This window comes from Chiloscyllium punctatum, chromosome 9 (assembly GCF_047496795.1).
Source record: "Chiloscyllium punctatum isolate Juve2018m chromosome 9, sChiPun1.3, whole genome shotgun sequence".
Classification (NCBI taxonomy): Eukaryota; Metazoa; Chordata; class Chondrichthyes; order Orectolobiformes; family Hemiscylliidae; genus Chiloscyllium; species Chiloscyllium punctatum.
This window is the reverse complement of record NC_092747.1, coordinates 112,817,112-112,842,705: the sequence shown is the minus strand read 5'-3', so window position 1 is coordinate 112,842,705 and position 25,594 is coordinate 112,817,112. Positions and strand designations below refer to the sequence as shown.

At 44.0% G+C, this 25,594-nt stretch overlaps 1 protein-coding gene across 2 annotated transcripts in view; it reads right to left on the bottom strand.

The window, feature by feature from the left end:
• rasa3 (RAS p21 protein activator 3) overlaps positions 1 to 25,594 on the bottom strand; it is a 185,687-nt gene that overhangs the window by 72,663 nt on the left and 87,430 nt on the right. For both annotated transcript variants that reach the window (XM_072578089.1, XM_072578090.1), the window contains exons 2-3: positions 17,327 to 17,444; positions 6,837 to 6,940 (exon numbers count right to left, since the gene is read on the bottom strand). In XM_072578089.1, the coding sequence (XP_072434190.1) occupies positions 6,837 to 6,940; positions 17,327 to 17,444 (222 nt within the window). The remainder of the gene's footprint in view (positions 1 to 6,836; positions 6,941 to 17,326; positions 17,445 to 25,594) is intronic.

Here is a 25,594-nt window from a genome sequence, read left to right as displayed (position 1 = left end):
AAACCTTCCAGCAACAGCCTGGTGAATCTCTTCTGAACCTGGTCTAGCTTAGTAATATGCTTCCCATAACTGGGTGACCTGAATTGGACACAGTACTCTAGATGAGGCCTCACCAATGTCCTGTACAACCTCAACACAACTTTCCAACTCCTCCACTTAAAGGTCTGAGCAATGAAGGCGAGTGTGATGAACGCCTTCTTAACCACCCTGTCCACATGTGACACAAACTTCAAACATGTTTTGCAAACTGGAACAAATGAAAAACCATGAGAACGCCAACATAAATAAACATGAGACACCACAACCAATTGAAACTGATCCTAAAACCCTGACATTTCTATAACTGTCTTCAAATCTGCTGTGCCAGGTCAGGACTAGTACTCGACATTGGATATCCCCCAATGTATTGCTTTCAATTCCCGGACCCAACTGGAACAGCTGCTCACCAATTTGCATTCTCATTTTGGCTAAAAGATAAAGCTTTACCGACAAAAAAGTTCAAAATCCTACTTTCCTCAGGGCCTGTACTTACAAAGACAACTTCACACTGCTGTTCATTGTTGTTATCGAATTAACAATCTTTCAATATTGAAGGAGGCCATTTGACTCTTGTACCTGCCCTAATTCTTTGAAAGATCCATTGATTCCACTCTCCCACTCTTTCCCCTCGCCAGTGCAAATGTCTCCCTTTTAAGTATTTATTAAAGTCTCTTTTAAAAGTTTTTACTGAATCTGTTTTCACTACCCTTTCAAGCAGTGTTATCCAGATCACAACTATGTGAGAAATAGAAGTCTGTCGCCAAATCAACTTAACTGTGTCCACGCTGATTGCCAAACATCCTGCCATTGGAACAGTTTCTCCTTAATTATTTCATTGAAGCCCTTCATGCTGGCGAACAGCTCGAATGAATCTCACCTTAATCTAAGGAGAACAAGCCTGCTTCTCCAGCATACAGTTTGTTTTATGTCACCCAGTTCTTGAAACCACAATAGGAGCAACTGCTCATGAGAGAACTGTAGAAGCAGAACTGGATCAAATCTGCAATGTGTCTGATTTTTCTGACAGTGAGCTGAACCCTGGAAATGGAGGGGTTTTTTCATCTACTAGCACGAGTCATAGAGTAATACAGCACAGAAACAGACCCTTTCCATGCCAAACATAATCCCAAACTAAACTATCCTCATCTGCCTGCACTTGGCCCATATCCCTCCAAACCTTTCCTATTCATGCACTTATCCAAATGTCTTTTAAACATTGTAACTGTACCCTCATCCATCACTTCCTCAGGAAGTTCATTCCACACACAAACCACTCTCTGTGTAAAATGGCCCCTCGTGTCTTTTTAAAATCTCTCTCCTCTCACTTTAACAATATGCCCCATAGTTTTGAAATCCCCAACCCAAGGGAAAAGACACTACTATTCACCTTATCGATACCCCTCATGATTTCATAAACATCCACAGTAGTCACCCTGCATGCACAGGAGGACATGTTCCAAGACCTACTGTAGAAGGCCAAAACCACAGATCGTCGCAAACCCATTCACTTAAATGGGAAACATACCCTCCCAGCAGCCCACTGGTCCTTGGTTCTGGAACGCTCCCTTTTATATGTTCAGGCCGTAGGAAACCATGGGTAACTGATTGTGCGGAAAATGATTCCGCGGATACGGGGGCTCGCACTGTATAAAGTCACCCCTCAACCTCCTATGCTCCAGTGAAAGAAGCCCCGGCCCATACAGCCTCTGTTTATAATTCAAACCCTCCTTTCCCAGCAGGCTGAAGGGACAGGTGGGCTTTACAAAGAATCGCGGAGAGAGAAAAGTGGAATTGAGAGAGGAAATATCAAAGCTCACAGATCAGGCAGCTGAAGGAACGGCCACCGGGGAAGGACTGCCAGATATCGGGGATGGAATGTCGGATATCGAGGAGGGAGAAGAGTCCAGAGTTGGAGGAGTGCAGAAATCTCAGAAGAGCTGTAGGATTGGAGAAGGTTTATAGATAAAGGCAGGGGTGAGACTTGAATACAAGGATAAACATTTCAAACTTGTGACATTTCTGGACCAGGTGTAAGGAAGAAGATAAGACTCACGTGCATGAAAGAAAAATAACACATACTGCATGAAATGAACAATCAACAGCATTTAAAAAACACTCAACAGCAAGAAGTATTGACTCTTTCAGAAAACAGAAATAATGTTGTTTGGAATGTAGTTCTTCAAGTTTTGGACATCACTCATATCCTAGGACCGAATGAACTCAGTGCAATCCCAGTAGTATATTTGGGGTTCCTGCCAAGTTGGGTCAATCTGAGGTGAAGTCAGTTCTCTTGCATTATACCCGTTCCACATGAACAGAGCTCAAGATAGAATAGTCCTCCAACAAAAAGCCATGAACTCCCTCAGCTGCATAAAAAAACAATAAAGAAAAATCTCCAATTTATGCAATGTTACTAATTTATCAGGATATCCCAAGAATTGCACTATTGGAGAAACAGCACTGAGGAGGAGCTGCATTATCAGAGGGTCATCACTGAGGGAGCACTGCACTGTCAGACTCACAGTCTTTCAGATGATATATGTCTGCTAATTCTGATCAATATAGGAACAGGAGTAGACCATTCAGCCCCTCGAGCCTGTTCCACCACTCAATGAGATTGTGGCCGATCTGTGGCCCAACCCTAAACCTGACCTGCCTTTGACCCATATCCTTTAATATCTTCACAGAATGTGTAAAGGTTTGTAGCTCGGGTGCTGGTTGTGGTGGTTGTGTGTATGTTCGCCGAGCTGGAAGTTGATTTGCAGACATTTCATCCCCTGTCTGGGTGACATTTTCAGTGTTTTGGAGCCTCCTGTGAAGTGCTGTTGGACTGTGTCTCCTGGAATCTATTTGGTTCCATTCCTGCTGCTTCCAGTTGCCAGTTTGTGTTGCTCGTTGTTGTGGCCAGCATATTGGGTCTAGGACTATGATTTGTTGATTGAGTCGATGGATGAGTGCCATCCTTCTAGAAATTCTCTGGCTCTCCACTGTTTAGCTTGTCATATGATCGTTGTGTTGTCCCAGTCAAATTTGTGGTCCGTGTCATTTGTGGCTACTAGGGACAGCTGGTCATGGCGTTTAGTGGCTAATTGGTGTTTGTGGATGCAGATTGCTAGTTGTCTGCCTGTTTGTCGAACATAGTGTTTGTCCAATCTTTGTATGGAATCTTGTGTACCATGTGCAAGACCAACTTAATTTCAAGATTAAACAACTACAAAATCTCAGACTTAAGATTAACAATAGATCCAGCATCCACTGCCATGAGTGGAAGAGAGTTCCAAACATCTCCCACCCTTTGTGTAGAAATGCTTCCTAATGTCTCCCCTGAACTATCCAGCTCTAATTCACATACAATTCCTCCTAATTCTAGAAGCCCCAACCAGTGGAAAAGTTTATCTTTATCTACCCTGTCTTTTTCGATTAATATCATGAACACTTCAATCAGACCATCCCTTAACCTTCTAAATTCTAGAGTAAATAGGCTTAATTTGTATAATCCTTCATCATAGCTTAACCCCTGAAGTCCAGGTATTATTTTTGTAAACATAACTTGTAGTCCTTCCAAGACTTTAAAAAATCCTTCCTAAGATGTGGTGCCCAGATCTTCTCACAGTACTCCAAGAGGGGTCTAACCCAAGTTTTGTCTAACTACAGCATAACTTCTGCATCAATGTATTCCAGTCCATCATTCCATTACCTTTCTTAACTATTTTTTGCACCTGTTCATGATCTATGCACCTGAACTCCTAAATCTCTTTGGATATCCCACCATACTATCTAGAAAGTATCTCATCTATCCTTCATTACCCCAAAATGGACGTCAGACGTGCCACAGCTTTGCCCATTCACTCAGTCCGTCAAAAAGCATTACCGACATAAAAGATTCCAACACACTACGCAAAAAAGACTTGCAATGACTCAGTATTTTGTGTGTAGTAACAAGACCTCAAAACATTTCGCAGTTGTATTTCTAAAGACAGGCAGGGGAGGGTAGCAGGAACATATTCCTCTCCACTGTTAAAAGCCCTGAGACTGGCTGTTTTCTGTGCATAACTGATCCATCACTCAATGCAAACCAAACAATTATCGTTTCTTAAATCTTTGGTTCAATTGATTTTGTCAGCACAACAGCAATTAGCAGATTGACTTCCCAAGACTTCTGAGTTTTTTTAAAAACAGTTGCAAGTGCAAGAGCCCATGAGAACAACACTGAGTGTGCAAACCTCAAAGCTAAAAACTAAGCCTAATAATTCCAAAGCAGAAGAAAAATGCATTGAATCAGTCAGCCTGCCATAACATGACTCTTGAACCATTCTGTTCTTATTTATATAACAATTTAACAATGAAATCTGATAGAGATTTTAGGACTTCACCAACTGCCAGGTAAATCACTCGTGACTCAGTGGATAGCACTCTCAAGTATGAGTCAGAAGATCAGGCACAGATCCATAGATGTGAGCCCATACTCTTGCACTGTCAGAGGGTCAGTGCTGAGGGAGTGCTGCACTCTCAGAGGGTTAGTACTGAGGGAGGACTGCACTGTCAGAAGATCAGTACTGAGGGAGTGCTGCACTGTTATAAGATCAGTATTGATGGAGTGATGCACTGTCAGAGGGTCACTACTGAGGGAGAGCTGCACTGTCAGAGGGTCAGTACTGAGGGAGAGCTGCACTGTCAGAGAGTCAGTACTGAGGGAGTGCTGCACTGTCAGAGGGTCAGTACTGAGGGAGTGCTGCACTGTCAGAAGGTCAGTACTGAGAGATGCTGCACTGTCAAAGGGTCAGTACTGAGGGAGTGCTGCACTGTCAGAGCATCAGTACTGAGGGAGTGCTGCACTGTCAGAGGGTCAGTACTGAGAGATGCTGCACTGTCAGAGGGTCAGTACTGAGGGAGTGCTGCACTGTCAGAGCATCAGTACTGAGAGATGCTGCACTGTCAAAGGGTCAGTACTGAGGGAGTGCTGCACTGTCAGAGCATCAGTACTGAGGGAGTGCTGCACTGTCAGAGGGTCAGTACTGAGAGATGCTGCACTGTCAGAGGGTCAGTACTGAGGGAGTGCTGCACTGTCAGAGGGTCAGTACTGAGAGATGCTGCACTGTCAGAGGGTCAGTACTGAGGGAGTGCTGCACTGTCAGAGCATCAGTACTGAGGGAGTGCTGCACTGTCAAAGGGTCAGTACTGAGAGAGTGCTGCACTGTCAGAGAGTCAGTACTGAAGGAATGCTGCACTGTCAATGGGTCAGTACTGCGGGAGTGCCACACTGTCAGAGGGTCAGTACTGAGGGAGTGCTGAACTGCAGGGGATCTGTAAGAGGGAGGGTTGCACTGTTAGAGGGTCAGTACTGAATGAGTACTATATTGTGAATGGAATATCAAAGCTCCAGGACACTTTTGATTCCCAAGAAATTTCAATTCAAGTTTATCCCTCATGCGACAGATCCCTGTTACTGTTGGTGGGGCCTGACTGTGTTTCTAGCATTGACATGTAAGAAATGTCAGCAACAAATATGTGCACAGCAAGGTCCTATTAACAGCAATAAGATAAAAGATCAGACAATCTACTTACAGCTGTCAACTGAAAAATTATTTTTGAATATATAAACACCATGACTTCAACTGAGGGAGCAAATGAACAAATCACACAAGATATACAAGAAACAAATTTCACATATTGTTGGAATACACTCCTGTGAAGCATCATGGGATTTTTTTCTCTACATTAAAGAAATTGTATAAAAGTAAGTTGTTGTTGTCATGTAACTAATCATTGTGTAGCCGTGTCAGAGGGTCCTCTGCCATATTCAACCTATTTTGTGAGTTAGGATTCCTATGCCTCACAGGCTGATTTTAATTCTCCTGCTCAGCTTTCAGAACAGAAAATAACTGAATACTTCCCTCGCTGCCATACAGCCAGGGATCTGAAAGGAACCTAAGATTCTAAAGCACACCAATAACCTGGATTAAGGTAAATTCTCTTCAGTTATGGAATATATCACCCATCCTGCATAACATGCACATGTTTTCCAAGGCTAGCGCTTGGCCTGTAGTGCAGAGAGGTAGCATGGTGGTTATGTACTGAGCCTAGTAATCCAGAAGATTGGATTAATGATTGTGGGACATGAGTTCAAATTCCATCATAGTAGCTATGGGAGGGGATTTAAATTTTGTATGATAAATAAACTGGAAATTGAAAGCTAATCTCAGTAAAATTAGTGAATTGCTGCTTTAAAAAAAAGGTTTGCTGTGTTGTTTAAGGAAGGAAATCTGACGTCCTTAGCTAGAGCAGTGTGAGTTGATTGTCCTCTGAAGTGACCTAGTACACTACTCAGTTGCTTAAAAATCTATGAAAATGTCTAAAACTATATTGTATGTCATCACCATCTTCTGACGGGAATTTAGTGAAGAACAATTAATACACTGGGAGCAAATCGATAATTAGCACAAACTTCAATATGGTGAATGCTTATTTCCGTGCTGAAGACTAACCAATTATCTGTTCATCCCTTTTACAATCGTTATTATAATATGATTTCTTTCATCCCCTGAAATTAGTATTAACAAATTAAAGAAAAAGGGAGTGATTTGTTTTCTAAATACAGCTGGAAGTGATATCCACCCTGAAGTACTGCCTGCCCAGGTAAAATTGACAATAAGTGTTTGGAACGATGCAGAGGAGACAGATCCATCCCACCAACATCCCCAAGAGCTGAGTTGGGAGATATTATGTACTTGACAAAAGGCCAATGTTGGAAGATCTATCTGCAAATTAAATAATTGATCAGCAAATGTTTCACTTACCAATAATTGAATCCCTCCGAAAGACATCTCTGTCAAAAATATAAAATGCTAAATAGCGGAAAGTTCTTGGAATTTCACAATAGAAGTCTTCACCATAAAAGGGGCTGAAAGAGAGATGGTCTTTGTAAGTTGATTTGCTTTCAGCCTTTCTTATAAAATAAATCATTATATTATTAAACCCTTAGTTTGTGTTCAGTCTAAATGGTTATCAGGTTCATTTGTGTTGTGTTTGAGTTACCAGGCTAATAGCCCAGAGAAAATGAAATCAAATTCCACAACAGGTTCAATTCAGTTTAAAAATATAAAAGGATGATGTCAGTAAAAGTGACCATGAAGTTACTGGATTGCCATAAAACACCAGAAGGATCAAGAATGACCTTTAGGGAAAGAAACTTGATGTAATAGCCAGATCTGGTTTAATAGGTGACTCCAATCTCACAGCAACTGTCCTGAGCTATTTAAGCTGTATCAAATCCAGGGCAACTGGGGATGGGCAATAAATGTCAGTTTTGTTAGCGACTCTAGGCTAATAGTAAGTTTATCAAAATGGAAACAGTTGCTTGTTAGTACAGAACTGGAATATTGCTGTAAACAGAAATACTTGTCTTGCACGCATCAGGACAAATGCCAAACTTCAACAGTCACAATTGAAACAACAAGAGAAAAGGGTGTTGTTTGGTCGGCATGTCAACACTGATTGCTGTGGACAGGGCCATGTTTTGCACCTTTGCAAAGAAGCTCTGGAGAGAGTTGGAGTGGTTTTTGTCAAGTTTCATCCATGGAGCTCCATGCTGGAGTGCTCTGTGCTCCACGGGCTGTTAATTGGGGGAGATACACATCGACTACACTTTAGATTAGATTAGATTACTTACAGCGTGGAAACAGGCCCTTCAGCCCAACATGTCCACACCGACCCGCCAAAGCGCACCCACCCATACCCATTCCCCTACCTTTACCCCTGCATCTAACACTACGGGCAATTTAGAATGGCCAATTCACCTAACCTGCACATTTTTGGACTGTGGGAGGAAACCGGAGCACCCGGAGGAAACCCACGCAGACACGGGGAGAATGTGCAAACTCCACACGCCTGAGGCGGGAATTGAACCCGGGTCTCTGGCGCTGTGAGGCAGCAGTGCTAACCACTGTGCCACCGTGCCGCCCATTTAGATTCCCTACAGTGTGGAAACAGGCCATTTGGCCCAACATGTTCACACAGACCCTCCAAAGAGTAACCCACCCAGACCCATTTCCCTCTGACAAATGCACCTAACACTATGGGAATTTTAGCATGGCCAATTCACCCGATCTGCACATCTTTGGACTGTGGGAGGAAACCAGAGGAAACCCACGCAGACATGGGAAGAATGTGCAAACTCCACACAGACAGTCACCCAAGGCTGGAATCGAACCCAGGTCCATGGTGCTGTGAGGCAGCAGTGCTAACCAATGAGCCACCATGCCACCCTTTGGGGAGCCATCAACTCGGTGAAAAACGCTCTTTGGTCTGCCGGAAACATGTTGGTCTTTCAGTGTAAAGAGTTTACCTCGACTGCGTGGTGCAGATTGGCACATTGCCAAGTCCAGGACTACATGCTGAGGAACACATTAAAGCTTGGGGCAGCTGCCGCCAAGGCACAGTAGGGAAAGACCACCAACTAAGGTTTTTCTGCCAAAGTATAACAACAGTTTGTTAAGATCCAAGACCCCTTCGTTGTCATAAAAGGAATGTAAATAGGTTTCTTTACATCAGGAGAAAATGCTTTGTTTTGCAACTGCATGGAAGCTCTGAAGAACAGCAAATGCCAATGTGTTGTTTTTTTGCTCTGTATAGAACTATTAGACCTTTGCATGCACTTACAGATTTTATAAATGAATAATATATATTTTGGTATGAAAAAAAAGTTCAAGTTTTGCACCTTTTCTGAATTGCTGAGCAGCTTAGAGGATCTATAGTTCCTCAGTGCTTTCCCCATGACAATGGCTTGGCAATTTGACTGTCAACTTGCCAGACAATCTACACTCTTTTCCCCTGGAATATAGATTGCTGAGATCATTTGAAATTTTGCATTCTTGAATTAGTTCAGATCAGTGCAAGACAAAAAAACTTATGCAACAGGTCTCTTTTTAGCAATTCTCAAAAAAATGATTTAGCAAAATACAATTTGGACAGGACTCTGGGCAACACCGAGTCAATGATAAAATTCAAACAATGTAAAGCAATCGTGAGATGCTCACTCACTGGAACACTTATGGCTTGACAGGCCAAAACCTGGGAATAGCTACAAAAGAGTAATCGCAGCTCAAAGAACTTCAAAGTAGAAATATTCCATGTTTGATCCTTTAAACTTCACATGACTCCCAGATGGCTCTTTAGTTTTTCAGTGTTTGCCTTGGAACATCTGACTCCTAATTGTACAAACTTGAAACCAACTTCATGAAGGCAGAGACAAGCGGGGAATCTCAACAACACAAGAAAAGTTAAAAATGATGAAAATGGTCATTTGACCCCCATTAAAATAACCTCTCTCATATGTTCCATCAGAAAAACATACATTTTTATAACACCCCTCATGACCTCCAGAAAAGTTTTACAGCTAATTATATATTTGTTGAACCACAATCACAATGCAATGTCGTAGACAGCAGCCAAAACCTGAATAGCGAGTTCCCACAAACAGCAATGTGATAGTTGAGGGATAAATATTGGCAGGAAATTAAAGAGACCTATCTTCTGGTCATCAAAACAGTGGGACCTTTAATTTTTGCCGAGTGGACAGACAGAGCTTCAGTTCAATGTCTCATCAAAAGGGTAAACTGTTATATTTTCCATAAAGAGTAAGGAACGAACTGCTTTGTGAACCTGTATTCAGGCGCCACATTCATTGCTGCATGTCAGTCATGTGACCTGTAGCAATGTATCAGTCTATGAGTCACATGGATAGCGGCAAGAAAAACAGCCAATGAAGTTCCCGCATTTGATACTAAAACTGTGATTAATTCCAACTTATGGAAAACAAGAGACATAAAACATATGAAATAGTTTCTGTGGTAATGTGATAGAGCAGGCCAGCATATCAGGCCCTCATTCAGAATTGTTCTTATTCATTCTTAGAATATGATGTTAGGCTCATTTAAACCTGTTGGACTAAAACCTGGTGTTGTGTGAATTTTTAACTTTGTACACACCAGTCCAATACCGGTTCTTCCAAATCATTACCCATTCCTAGTTTCCCTGAAGGGAGAAAATGCAGTGGGTAGTGCCCGTGCTTCTGAGCCAGAGGTTCCCAGTTCAAGTCCCACTTCATGGCCCAAGAAAGCGCACTTGTAACATGCCTTTGAGTTTTGAAAATCCTTCCACTATACACCTTAAAATGTGTCTTAAAGAGACAGGTCCAACTTTGCTGATAAGTTAAAGTTGAAAGCTAATCTTTTATGTATATTTCGCCATTAAAAATAATTCTAACACATTCTAGTATTGTGCATCAACATTATAACTCTCAGCCTCAACTGGACAGTCTGCCTTTATTGTGAAGGAATAGATGTGCCTTGAAGTTGACCACAGAGGACGGGGGGGGGTCATTTTGGTAAACATTGCTGATAAACACCACCATTCAGCAGAGTTCCTGAGCAATGCATCAGCTGTTTGTGATCGAAAGAACATCATCCAAGATCACAAATTCCCCACAGTGCTGGTAAGGTTGGTCGTGCAACTCGCAGAATGAATGTTAAAGATGCTGTGAGGGAGGGAGGGAGGGGTTGAACGGATTTAGGAAGTATTTGTTCCATGGCTGAATGTTAGAATGAGGCTTTGTGTACTGCAGCATCTGGCATTAATTTCTGTGTCACATGACAGTGATTAATTAGTATTCATCGCAAGGTCCAGTCTGAGTGCAAGGGCTGCAAATGATTCAACAAACCCCGCTGTTAAAACCATATACAGCTCCAGAATTTTATAAAAGCTGAGACAACCTTGTGTCACACTGGTAGGCCACGTGCCCGGGAGGTGTGTTATAATATGTCTGAAGAGGTTGACTAAAATAACTATTTTAACGTGTAATTTTTAGAGTTATTATAAGATAGGGGATCATTGATTATGAGAAGTAACGTCTTCTACTCAATCCCTTTTCTCCTTCACTCCTTTCCTCCCTCTCCTTGGTCACTGCTTTTCCACTTCCTCTTTTCCTACTTCACCTTGCCACGCCCTCCCCTGCTTCGGAGTCTCCCTTTACCCATTCACCCCGTCCCCACTTTCCTCACCCACTGAATGGTCAGCTGGGAATTAAAGGTTTCCAGGCCATGAGTGGGACAAAGAACTGGGGAGTTCTCCTTACATTCTGACCATCATTACTCCCTTAAGCAACCTGAAAAATAACAGGCTTAACTAGTCATCCACTTCATCTGTTGTGAATACTTGCTTGCTTAGTTTGCCTCATGAATATTGGCTGCCCCTCTAAAGTAATCTACAGCATATGCAGTGCTGTAGGGTGTTGTGCCAGCACAGTAAAGAACAACGACAATGCAACTTTATTGCTAATTTACTGGTGATTACAGTTCATTGTTAGAGACCAGAAGCTGGAAGCTAAACCTTAGGAAAAGCACTAAAAATGTCCACCCCTACCCACGTGACAAGAATGTGCTGTATTTTGCCTGGTAGCACAGCCATGACCCTCCCTTCTCAACCCATCCCTCAGATACTGACTGTATTTTTCTGTCTTAATTCAGCATTAGAAAACAAGAGGCCATTCAGCCCACTGGGTCTGTTCTGACATTTCATTTGATCGTGGCTGATCTGTATATTAATTCCAACTACCCAGCTTTATTCTATAATCCTTAATACCCATCACAAATAAAAACTGGAAGTGGCAATTGTCCCTCTGAAGCCTCAAGACTTTTTTAGGGGGAAACAGCTCCACATTTATTCTCCCTTATGTGAAAAAGTGTCTCTTGATATAACCCTGTTTGGCCAGTTTCCCGTTCTAAGGTTGTGTCTCCTCGTTCTGAGCCCAGCCCAGGACAGGACATAGTTTCTCTCGAATGAACATCATCGTAAACATTTCAAATAAGTCATACATTAATTGTGCCTAGTTGAGAAAATGCACACCTAGTCTATAGAAACTATCCTGAAGAAAGTGAGGACTGCAGATGCTGGAGTACCAGAGTTGAAAAACGTCGTGCTGGAAAAACACAGCAGGCCAGGCAGCATCCGAGGAGCAGGAGAATCGACGTTTCGGGCATAAGCCCTTCTTCAGGAATGAGGCTGGTGTGCCAAGGGGGCTGAGATAAAGGGTAGGGCAGAGGGAATTTGGGGGAGGGGCGCTGGGAATACGATAGGTGGAAGGAGGTGAGGGTGAGGGTGATAGGCCGGAGAGGGGGTGGGGGCGGAGAGGTCAGGAAGAAGATTGCAGGTCAAGAAGGTGATGCTGAATCCGGATTTTGCCTGGTAGCACGGTCATGACCCTCCCTTCTCAACCCATCCCTCAGATACTGACTGTATTTTTCTGTCTTAACTCAGCATTAGAAAACAAGAGGCCATTCAGCCCACTGGGTCTGTTCTGACATTTCATTTGATCGTGGCTGATCTGTATATTAATTCCAACTACCCAGCTTTATTCCACAATCCTTAATACCCATCACAAATAAAAACTGGAAGTGGCAATTGCCCCTCTGAAGTCTCAAGACTTTTTTAGGAGGAAACAGCTCCATCCGGATTCAGCACCGCCCTCTTGACCTGCAATCTTCTTCCCGACCTCTCTGGCCCCCAACCCCTCTCCGGCCTGTCACCCTCACCCTCACCTCCTTCCACCTATCGTATTCCCAGTGCCCCTCCCCCAAACTCCCTCCGCCCTACCCTTTATCTCAGCCCCCTTGGCACACCAGCCTCATTCCTGAAGAAGGGCTTATGCCCGAAACGTCGATTCTCCTGCTCCTCGGATGCTGCCTGGCCTGCTGTGTTTTTCCAGCATGACATTTTTCAACTATAGAAACTATCCTCAAATGAACTCACAATGGACCCCCACCCCCACCAACCAGGCCGGTTTAAACAGCCTGGCCACAACTTCTACTGTCCTGCTGCAGCAGAATTTCCCAAGACAGGGCACTGGGACATAGTCAGTCACTGCCACACTGGAGTTAAAGTAACAGAAACCTTCAGCAGTAACACGTGAAAAAAAAATCCCTGTTCAGTTCACCAGCTCTAAATGCGCTGCAAGCAAATGTAAGAGAATTCTGCTTTGCTTCTCAACCAAAACCAAATATAAAAAAAACTCTGTATATTTATTTGGCAAAGCTAAAAAAGCAAAGTGTCCTTATTCACTTGTCAAGGGAGACTCTTGTTCAAATGCTGGCACTGAATTATCTTTTCAGAAAGGAGGAGTGACAGACCAAATCCCTGGTTTTATTCATTAAAGCCTCGAATGCTCACTTGCAAAGATTTGAAGTTTTGCAACAACAAAAGGGCAGAGAAGCAAATTAAAAACGCTCTGAGATTTGAACTGAATAATTTGATGTAAGTGATGTGTGAAATTGGCTCATCACGCTCCATTACGAGTTAAGATTAGCTGGAAACGTGAAAGGTGGGCACCCTTCAAGTCTCGCCCTAACTTTCCCAGCACTGAGAATGACAGGAAGACTCCAGTCTTTGTCAGCTGGAGCAACAACAAAGCTCTTTGTGTCGCTCAGTTCCAATTTCTGACTTCAGTTTTCAAACCTATTAATTTAATGGGGTGGATCCCTCAAATCCCCAATGGCTATATAAAAAAAGAATAAAGTCAGACATTCTGGGATAAATGTAAGGATAAGACTGGATGTTGGGTGTGTCTTCCATTCCCAGAGAGTTGTGAACCTCCGGAATGTGTTGCCACTGGGTGTGGTGGGAGCTGGACAGGTTCCTGACTGCAGCTGAGATTGTATTATACACAAGAACCTTTTTCTAGATAATTTGGTTTGTGCAATCTCTTGTACTCTGACTGCCTGAGAAGGTCACAGAGAAATTTTCAAGGATACTTGTCCCCAGGAAAGACTTTTGTTTTTTTTCTGGACTTTTTGCCTTTCCAGGTCTTTAACTCACAGCAAGTCCTGTTCCACTATCACCCCTGTGCTCGCTGGCCTTGACTCCTACTCAAGCAACACTGTGGCTTAAAAACTCTCAAACTTTTTTTCAATTCTGTGGTGACCTTGGCCCTTCCCATCTCCTCCAGCTCGAAAGCTCCTTCTCAAACTCTGACCTTTCCTGATTTGAAATTGGCATCTTCAGTAGCCTTGGCACTAAACTTTGTGAATTTCTCACTAAACCTTTCCACCTCATTTTAAAATGCATCCCTTGACCTGGCCAAATATCCACTTATGGGCTTTGATTATAATGTTTCTGCTCAATACCACAAGATGTTTCTTGATACTAAAGTCATTATGTAGATAAAAGTTGTTCTTTCCCTTGCGATTACTTTGGTGTGAGGCAACATCTTGTTGCCTCCCTCCAGCCATCACAGAGTGTGACCTTGATGGACCAATTGGGATTTTCCTTTTCTATTCAACATAAACGGGATGACTAAGCTTTCCTGACACTGAGGGGTCTGAGACTCGGGACTTGGAACACAAGGTCAGTGCGTCTGATTCAGGCTCCAGCTGATGACTCAGTTACTCATTTTCCTGGGTGAATACTCTGGTGCACAGAAAGCAGCCTCTGTTGCTGAAATATCAATGCTTTGCTGCCGTCAAATGAGGGCCTGTGTCAGAGTTGCAAATTGCAAAATCGATCTTGCTTCATCTTCATTAGTTCTGAAGACATGTTTGACCAAGTGCAGACAACTGTAGTTTTAGAACATAAACCAGTCTGACCCAACTCACCCATTCATTTAAGTAATGTCCCTCCATTATGAGCATTCAATTTACTTGTTTATACCAAAGTTAGAAAAAAAATTAACTTCAGACTTTATTTTAATGATAGTTCAGTTCTCTAATAAGAGACGAATTATGTTTCAGTAAAGCTATTCAGAAGGATCACAAGCATCATGGTTTTATCCACAGTAATTGCCTGAATGCTTCCTTGTGACCCTGCAGTAATCCTCCTGTGGCTGGTTCAAATCTCAATCCTAAAATGTGAGCATAAAATTTATTTGACAAGTGCAGTACTAAGGACAGTTACATTGTCAGAGGTGCAGTCGTTCTGATGAGACATTAAACTCATCTGCATTTTCAGTTGGATGTGAAAGAAAGCATAGCATTATTGGAAGAAGAAAAATATCCTGGTTAGTAATTTCCCTGCTGCCAACATCATTAAACAGATTATCAGGACATGATCATGTTGTAATAGCAACCTCTCTACGATCATACTTCATTGGATGCAAAACCTGTTGGACTGTTCTAAATTTGACAGAAATGGTACGCAGGTGCTTCCTTCTAATTCATTGCAAGATCAGATGTGCTTTCCCATTCATCCTAACAGGAAAATGATGCAGATTATTCAAACTGCATACTAGACGTCAGATACATCACAACAAGCTCCATACTGGGTAAACGTCAGCAGAATCTGTCGCAGCATTCTTCAATTTAATTGCATTGGGTACTAATCAGGTAAAATCAAGGAAATTAAAATACTGAAGCTCACAAATGATTGGACAGCCAAAATTTCGAAAGTGGATATCCCACTTTTGCGGCCATTAACAAACATTTTTTTAAAAATCATCACAACATATTTTAATGACGAATCTACCTGAATTTTAAAGTTCAACAGTTGTTTTTGGGTTGGAAATCTAGACAACGTAAAGAAACCAACCAGGTGCCTGTCTCAGCTTTGTAAGCTCAGGTTATCGCCCACTGAGACCTCACCACTGTCACTGAATTAAATCCAGCCTTAGCTCGCTGGGGCAGAAATGACGTCATATGGAAGGCTAGTGAATTTACATTTCATATAGATCTGCTCTATGTGGTCACTTGAGATTGGTCAAAGAGGATTTCTTTCATTATTTTTAGCAAAAACATCCTTAAATAAAATCTACTATAATCTCTCCAGTCCAGGTATATATTGTTCAGAAACACGAGTTGGCTGGAAATGTTTTTAGCAGACCCTTGATGTAGTTGGCATCATTGTAGTACAGTAATTTTCAAATAGGAGCATGGAGATACAGTGGTGTGATAAGTAAAACAATTTTATTACTGCTTTATGGTGTTTTATCACTGTGTTGTGCTTCAAGTAGATTTTTATGTCTATGTTTTCTGGTGACATATACCTATGCTTAGCCTTTCTAATATAATTCTACAATCCAGAAAATTCAGAAATTCAGAAATGACTTGGTTCCCAGCATTCCACAGTGAAAGGTCATAAAACCTTGTGTAATCCAAAACTATTGTTTTCTGTCTAGATTATAAACTGCATTCCCTGACCACTAACTCCATCTTTCTCTGAGTCAACTGTCTCACACTGCTCATAAACTTGAAGTCATCTATGACTCTGGGACAACCTTGTGACCACATATCTGTGCCATCACTAAGATACTTCTTTTCATCCGCCATTACATCAACTCACATCTGCCCCTGCCTCTGCTGCTGAAATCCTTGTCGGGTGTCTTTGCTACTTCCAGACCTGCCTGTCCCAATACACTCCTAATTACTCTCTTACACTCTATTCCCCAAACAAATGTGGTCATACAAACCTCTGTTGCCTATGTATTATCTCTCAGCGTGTCCCATCCACTCCTCACTCCTATGTTCCTTAACCTACATTGGCTCATGGTCAAGCACTGCCTTGATTTTAAAATTCTCATCTCTACATTCAAATCCCTCATGGCCTCTGCTGCATTATGGTATGGATTCTAGATCAGACAGATCTGTGTGACACACCTTTAATGTTATGTGCCTGCATTGACTTCACGACATCTGACCTTTCAGTATAAAGATAAGCAGCTCATCTTCACTCACTCTTTCTGGACAATGGAGTCATTATAATGCCTTCAGTATGTAATGTACAGGAACATCACTAATCACAGAATCCACGCTTTGTGAGCAAGTTTGTCACATTATAGACAAGTTAGTGTTGTAAATGAAATTCAAGATCTCTGACCCATCAAGAACCCAACTATCTGTAGTATATGTTGCTTGAGTTAACATCGAAAACCATAAACCACATCAACTTAGACTTTCCTCTCTGTGAACCTCTTCCAACCTTCCAAAACATCTGTATTCATTTAATTCTGGAGAGATTACCGAAATAGAGATATGTGGCCATGTGTAAGTCCAGTAATCAGGGACATGCAAAAGCTCAGAGTTGGAGGATTGCAGAGATTGTGGTGGTTGTGGAGCTGGACAAGGTTACAGAGATAGGGAGTGTAGAGGCCATGACATCAGGACATCCCAAAAGTTTCAGAGAGTGAGAATCATTTGAGCAAATGTAGAAATGCCATTCTGATTGTTTTACACAATGATAAAGTATTTTACTGTCAGTAGGAAAAAAAAGTAGAAGTGAAATTAAAATTCAGTAGCATTAGAACATATACCATAAGGATTTCTCCACTATTTTGGTCCTGAACACCTCTTCTTGATCCAGATTGACAGTACAGTAGCAGTCCCTCATCTTGTTTGGTCCAGGATAGGGAGGCATATTTTTCGCTTCTCCTGCAAGGTAAGAGGAAAGGCCATGTAAATAGCGCTGGTATCAAAACAACAGCATGCTGTTCTCTACAGAACTTTACACAGAGATCCCAAACTCTGTGCAGATGAGACAAAAAAATGCCTGGATTCGTCCCTGCTGTGTTCTCTCCATCCCATAACACAACCAGAATACAAACTTCGGTTATGACAATTACTATTGCACATTGGCAGAAAGAGTGCTTTCCTCAAATGTCAGACCATCAGGGTCCAACTTAATTCAGAACATATTGACAACAACTTGCATCAAAGAGCAATTATCAGACAGAATTTGACACAGAACCATGAAAAGAAAAGTTAGGAAACGTTCAAAGCTGTGGATTAAAGGAAAGATAGGTCAACGAGTGGGGAGATTCAGGGCTAGGAGATTGGTTAATTCCAAAGCTCAGGAGCTAGGCATTTGAAGGCATGGGCAGCAATGGTAATCAGGGACATGCAAAATCCCAGAGTTGGAGGATTGCAGAGATTGTGGTGGTTGTGGAGCTGGACAAGGTTACAGAGATAGGGAGTGCAGAGACCATGGCATCAGGACATCCCAAAGCATTCAACAGCCAATGAAGTACTTTTCAAGTTCTGTGACTACTTTTGTTGTAATATCAGAAATGCAGCAGCGAATTGGCACACAACAAAACCCCTTAAACAGCAATGTAATAATGATCAGATAATGCATGTTTGCAATGTTGGTTGGACAGGACAGTGGGGGATACTCTCCTCAGTTCTTTTACATTCACCAGAGAAGGCAAGGGAATCAGTTTAACATGTCAGTCAGTCTAACGTCTGTGGTAAGCAAGGTACTGGAAAGGATTCTGAGAGTTAGGATTTATAGCTATTTGGAAAAACATAGTTTGATTAAAGATAGTCACAAGCCTTATTGAGTTCTTTGAGGATGTGACGAGACAAGTTGACAAAGGCCGAGCAGTGGATGTGGTGTACATGGATTTCAGCAAGGCATTTGATAAGATTCCCCATGGTAGACTTATTCAGAAAGTCGGGAGGTATGGGATTCAGGGAAATTTAGCTGTCTGGATACCGAATTGGCTGACTGAAAGAAGATAGTAAGTGGTCGTGGATGGAAAGTATTCTGCCTGGAGTTCTCACTGGGATCCCACTGGGATCTGTTCTTGGGCCTCTGCTCTTTGTAGTTTTTATAAATGACTTGAATGACGAAGTGGAAGGGTGGGTTAGTACGTTTGCCGATGGTGTTGTAGATAGTGTTGAGGTTACAGCTGTTGCAGGCTGCAGTGTGACACTGACAGGATGCAGAGCTGGGCTGAGAAGTGGCAGATGGAGTTCAACCTGGATAAATGTGAAGTGATTCATTTTGGAAGGCTTAATTTTAATGCTGAATATAGGGTTAAAGACAAGATTCTTGGCAGTGTGGAGGAACAGTAGGATCTAGGGGTCCATGTACCTAGATCCCATAAAGTTGCCACCCAAGTTGATAGGGTTGTTAAGAAGGCGTATGGTATTTTGGTTCTCATTAACAGGGGGATTGAGTTTAAGAGCCGCAAGGTTTTGCTGCAGCTCTATAAAACCCTGGTTAGACTACACTCAGAATATTGTGTCCAGTTCTGGTCACATTTACCAGGATGCTGCCTGGATTGGAGGGGTTGTCGTATGAAGAGAGGTTGAGTGAGCTCGGGCTTTACACACTTGAGAGAAGAAGGAAGAGAGGTGACTTGATAGAGATGTACAAAGTAATGAGAGGCATAGATAGAGTAGCTAGCCAGAGACTTTTCCCCAGGGCAGAAATGGCTGTCATGAGGGGATAATTTTAAGGCAATTGGAGGAAGGTATAGAGGAGATTTCAGAGGTAGGTTCTTCATGTAGAGCGTGGTGGGTGTGTGAAATACACTGCCAGTGGTGGTAGCAGAGTCAGAGACATTAGGGACATTTAAGCGACTACTGGACAAGCACATGGACAAAGTAAATTGGTGGGTGTGTAGGTTAGGTTAACCTTAGATTAAGATAAATGCTCGGCACAACATCGTGGGCTGAAAGGCCTGTACTGTGCTGCACTGTTCTGTGTTATATCTCATCCAATGTGCTGGCCAAATTTTACCCTCAATCAATGTTGAGACAAGTTGTCATAGAGTGTATTGTGGTAGGCACCTTTATAAATGAATGTCTGTCTATTTTCAGACTAAATGAAGGTGCTTCCCCAGATCGGAGAGAATGCAAGGAAGGAGCAAAACTCTTTTGTGGCTCATTAGAAACTTGGCAGTTGCACTTATGAGAAACTGAAGTGGGTGGAAAAGAAACATAAATAAAATTACTCTCACACATACACAGCCCAGAGTTTGCAGACATTTATAGTGAAACTAATTAATGTCGTTTAACTGCTGTGGTTATTTTGCTAGCTATTTGGGTTAATGAGTGCCACTCCTCAAAAATAAGACGTAACCATGGAGCCTGTGTGACAGTCTGTACAGAAATTACACCCAAAGCAGACACTTCGAAAGAGCTCCCCCAAGGGTATAACCCTTTAACTTGTCTCACCTTGAACAGCTGAGCTCATTGACAAGCTCACTGCCTTTTTACCTTGATCAGGGAAAACTCCCTCTACAACAGGAAGGATCCACAGTGCAAACAGGTGCTTAACAAACCCAGGGGGACTCCAATATGACTCAAATCTCCACTCCAACATCCAAAAATATGTGAGAAAAACAACGAGAGAAAGAGGGATAGAGAAATACAGTAAAAGAAACTGCGAGCAGAAAGAGGAAGAAGCAAAGAAAGATAAAAATAGATCCAGAGAGTTGGAGACGGAAGAGAAAGAGAGAAACAAACAGCAAGAAACAGACAAAGAGAGATGGGATTTGAAGTCCATTTCCCCTGTGAGCAGATGCAAGGCTCCTGCTCCTGTGAATAATCTCGACAAACAGCCAGTGCTGCAAGCACCAGCGATTTTCCAAAGGCCAAAGGCCAATAACAGGAGTGGCTTGTACCACGAAAGGCAAGTCTTTGCTCCTTCAGGCTGTCCTACACCTCATAAAGGGGAGGGGGACTGGGAGTCGTAGGTGAACAGAAGCTGACCTGTATGTGACGAGAGTGTGGGAGCTGCGGGTTGCGTGTGGGGGGGGGTGTGGAGGCCTCTGTGACAGAGCAATTTCCAGCTGGACTACAGACCTGAAGTAAACATTCAGTCAAAAGATAATGGAAGCAGACAACCATGAAGGTCATTGCTAGGAGTCAGACCCTGAGAAACCTGGATATATTGCTGCAAGTGGTTTATCCAAATGCCACTCCATCCCTCTCACTGCTGGTACCTGTCAGTATGCCCAGAATCCTGCCATGCATGCTGGGATGGCACTGCCTGAAAATGGGCCATAGTCCAGAGATGCTTGAAGGCCTTCTGGAATCTTCTCCCCACCCAAGTTAGCATTCTTTCACCAGCCAGGCTACATCCATTTGGGTAGCACTACATAGCAGCACAACAACAGGCAAAAGCAAACAGGCTGGCACTGAGGGAATGCACAGAGGTGATTCGTTAATTTTATATGCAATATGGCATTTTTTATCATTTTTAAACTTGGTTTGAAATGTTAATTTATAGAGTCATAGAGATGTACAGCATGGAAACAGAGCCTTTGGTCCAACTCATCCATGCCAACCAGATATTCTACATGAATCTAGTCTTGTTTGCCAGCTTTTGGCCCATATCCCTCTAAATCCTTCCTATTCCTATACCCAACCTTTTAAATGCTGTAATTGTACCAGCCTCCACCACTTCCTCTGGCATGTCACCCTCCATGAAAAGGTTGCCTCTTAGGTCCCTTTTAAATCTTTCCTCTCTCACCGTAAACCTATGCCTTCTAGTTTTGGACTCCCTTACCCTGGGGGAAAGACATTGACTATTTACCCTATCCCTGCCCTTCATGATTTCATAAACCTCTATAAGGTCACCCCTCAGCCTGTGACCCTCCAGGGAAAATAGCCCCTGCCTTCTCCAGCCTGTCCCTACAGTTCATATTCTTCTCATTGAGGTCAATCGAATGCTGTGATGGTCAGTGACAGTCTGGAAGGGGGCAGACACAAGTGATTAATCAGCACCTTCACACCCATTGGTGATGTAGTCCTTCACCTGTTCCTAGGTTATGGTTACACCAGCTGACATTATATGCTGTTAAGACTCCGGAAGGTTCTCTGCCAGAGGTGTTGCACTTGAGGGCGACAGAGTATTGATGACTCTCATGTCCCACAAGCACGTCTGTTTGCTACATCAGAAACCTGAACTACAGCCAGAGCAAAACCAACAATGACTCAGAGGCAGAGGTTGAACAAAGCAGCTGATGAAACAACTGCTGATCTCAAGATTTCGCCCAGAGAATTGGGCATGATTCAATGGCAGTTGGCAATGGAGTACACAAGAATGGAAAATCTGGACAATGAGGCATGATGGAGTTCACAAGAAGCATGACCCTCATCTAATGATGTGGCATGGAGATTTGTATTAGAGTAGTCTCTGCACTTACTTTGATACATGCAACTTGACAATTCACTCTCTAGCGTACAGTACAAACGCCTTGTTATGTAAGCTTCCTTCAGCGAAATGCAGACTGTGAGCTCACTTCTGGTGCATGAGATACAGACTCCTGAACGAATCCCAGCAATGGAATGAACAGCAAGCCTCACATTGGAAAAAGTTGATTTTCGTCTCTATACTCTGATAACTTACACTTGATTGGGAACAACAAAGATAGAGTCAGCGTTTGAGAGATTCCCACACAGAAGCATGTGCTAGATACTGCACTCCAATTCAACGAAATCACAGGCAGATAGGAGAACATGCCAGACACAGCCATTACATCTGAGAGTGGAGGAGGGTACCATCACTCGACAGGTCATGGCGTAAAATAAAGTTATTTTTTCCAGCTACCAAGATTATTTATTAAATAGTTTACCTCAATCAGCTGGAAAACATAAAGATCTATCAACCAGGTTTATTCATAAATACAATTATGATTTATTACAAAACCAAAATTATTCAACAAAGATATAATGCTGGTTTAATGTACATGATCAGTGGAATTAGAAATAGATTTTATTGTCACGGGTACAGGAGTACTGTGAAAAGTCGTCATTCCCGACGCCATCTTGGGTACAAAGGTACAAAATCTTAGGTACAAAGTAGAAAAATAAAGAAATAAGTTAAAACTTAAACATTACAGTTCTTCTTTTTATACAGTAGAAAAATAAAAAAATATAGTTAAAAGTCTAGCATTACATTCCTCATTTATCCATGGGCCTGCACGTGCTCCACTCTAGGCTTTCCTCACAAGAGTTCAATCCCACACTGGGTTCAATCTCCCCCTGCACTGGGCTCAATCTCTCCCCCACACATGGGTTCAATCTCCCCCTGTACTGAGTTCAATCTCTTCTCCAGACTGGGCTCGATCTCCCCCCACACTGGGTTCAATCTCCCCCCCCCCCCCCACCCCCCATACTGGGCTTCATCTCCCCATCTCCCCCCCCCCACACTGGGTTCAATCTCCCCCCCCCCTCCACACTGGGCTCAATCTCCGCCCTCACTGGGCTTGATCTCCCCCCACACTGGGCTCGATCTACCTCCACACTGGGCTTGATCTCCCCCTACACTGGGCTCAATCTCTCCCTCACACTGGGCTCGATCTCCCCCCACACTGGGCTCAATCTCTCCCCCGCACTGGGCTCGATCTCCCCCCACACTGGGCTCGATCTCTCCCCCACACTAGTCATGAGCTCCCCCCGCACTCGGTTCAATCTCTCACCCACCCAACCCCCACCTCCGCCCCCCCCCCCCCCCCCCCCCCCCAGCCCCAACACTGGCCATGAGCTGCCCCCGCACTGGGTTCAATCTCTCCCCCAGACTGGGCTCGATCTCCCTCCCACACTGGGCTCGATCTCCCCCCGCATTGGATTCAATCTCTCACCCACCCACCCCCCCACACTGGGCATGAGCTCCTCCTGCACTGAGTTCAATCTCTCCTCCAGACTGGGCTCGATCTCCCCCTGCACTGGGCTCAATCTCCACCCACACTGGGCTCGATCGCCCCCTACACTGGATTCAATCTCCCCCCCGCCGCACTGGACTCGATCTCCCCCCACACTGGATTCAATCTCTCCCCCACATTGGGCTCGATCTCCCCCCGCACTGGGCTCGATCTCCCCCCACACTGGGTTCAATTCCGCGCCCCCCCCCCGTACTGGACTCGATTTCCCCCTGCACTGGGCTTGATCTCCCCTCTTCCCCCCCCCCTCCCCCGTACTGGACTCGATTTCCCCCTGCACTGGGCTCGATCTCCCCCCACACTGGGCTATATCTCTCCACACCCCCACATCCCCACACTGAACACGAACCATTCATTAATCTATCCATTCCCCCCCCAAACACTGGGCTTGATCTCCCCCCCCTACTGGGTTCAATCTCTCCCCCATACTGGGCTCGATCTCCCCCCACATTGGGCACGAGCTTCCCCCGCTCTGGGCTCGATCTCCCCTCACACAGGATCAATCTCTCCCCACACTGGGTTCAATCTCTTTCCCAGCACTCTCTCCATACCCCCCCCCTCCCCCCCACACTGGGCATGAGCTCCCCCCGCACTGAGTTCAATCTCTCCCCCGCACTGGGCTTGATCACCCCCCGCACTGGGCTCAATCTCCCCACACACAGGGCTCACTCTCTCCCCCACACTGGGCTCAATCTCTCCCCCACACTGGGCTCAATCTCTCCCCCACACTGGGCTCGATCACCCCCCGCACTGGGCTCAAAATCTCCACCACCATTGGGCTCAATCTCTCCCCCACACTGGGCTCAATCTCTCCCCCACACTGGGTTCAATCTCTCCCCCACACTGTGCTCAATCTCTCCCCCACACTGGGTTCAATCTCTCCCCCACACTGTGCTCAATCTCTCCCCCACACTGGGTTCAATCTCCACCCCCATTGGGCTCAATCTCTCCCCCACACTGGGCTCAATCTCTCCCCCACACTGGGTTCAATCTCCACCCCCATTGGGCTCAACCTCTCCACCACACTGGGTTCAATCTCTCCTCCACACTCGGCTCAGTCTCTCCCCCACACTGGGTTCAATCTCCACCCCCATTGGGCTCAATCTCTCCCCTACACTGGGCTCAATCTCTCCTCCACACCTGGTTCAATCTCTCCCGTACGCTGGGCTCAATCTCTACCCAGGGGTTCACTCTCTCCACCACACGAGCACTGGGCATGAGCTTCCCCCGCACTGGGTTCAATCTCTCCCCACACTGGGCACAATCTCCCCCTGTACTAGGTTCAATCTCTCCCCCACACTGGGCTCAATCTCTCCCCCACACTGGGCTCAATCTCTCCCCCACACTGGGCTCAATCTGTTCAATACAGGCTTCTTCCAAACTAGCCAAATAAAACAAAATCCTCTTCAAGCCAGTCACTGTTCAAAACAAGCCCCAGCAATGTCTGTAGCAAAGCAAGTAGCTACAACCAGTTGTGTTAACAAAAAAAATCTCCAATCTTCAGTCGAAAGAAACCATTTCAAAACTTGGTTTACGAAACTTAAAACTTCCTTAGGTTGGCACAGTGGTCACAGTCCCTCACAATCCTTGGATGATTATCTGTGTAGGTTTCCTCTGAGTGCTCCAGCTTCCTCCCACAGTCCAAAGATGTGCAGGGTAGGTGGAGTGGCCACACTAAATGGTCCACAGTGTCCATGGATGTACAGGCTCGCTGAATTAGCTGGGGAAATGTAGGGGAGTGCTTATGGACGGGATGCTCTTCGCAGGGCCTGTGCAGACTCAATGGACCAAATGGCCTCTTTCTGCACTGTAGGGATTATATGATAATCTCTCAAGTTTACGTCATTCAAGCAATATGAAGTACAAAAGAGTCATAAAGTCATACATATTGGAAACAGACCCTTCGGTCCAACCAGTCCATGCCAACCATAATCCCAAACTAAACCAGTTCCACCTGCCTGCTCTTGGCCCATATCTCTCCAAATAATTCTTATCTAAATGCCTTTTAAAGGTCACAACTGTACCCATTACATATATGTATGATATATTATCCGTTATAAATTTCACATTATCACAGTGTTCCAACATATATCAACCAGTGACCAATGAATCAAATCTCTGAGAAAA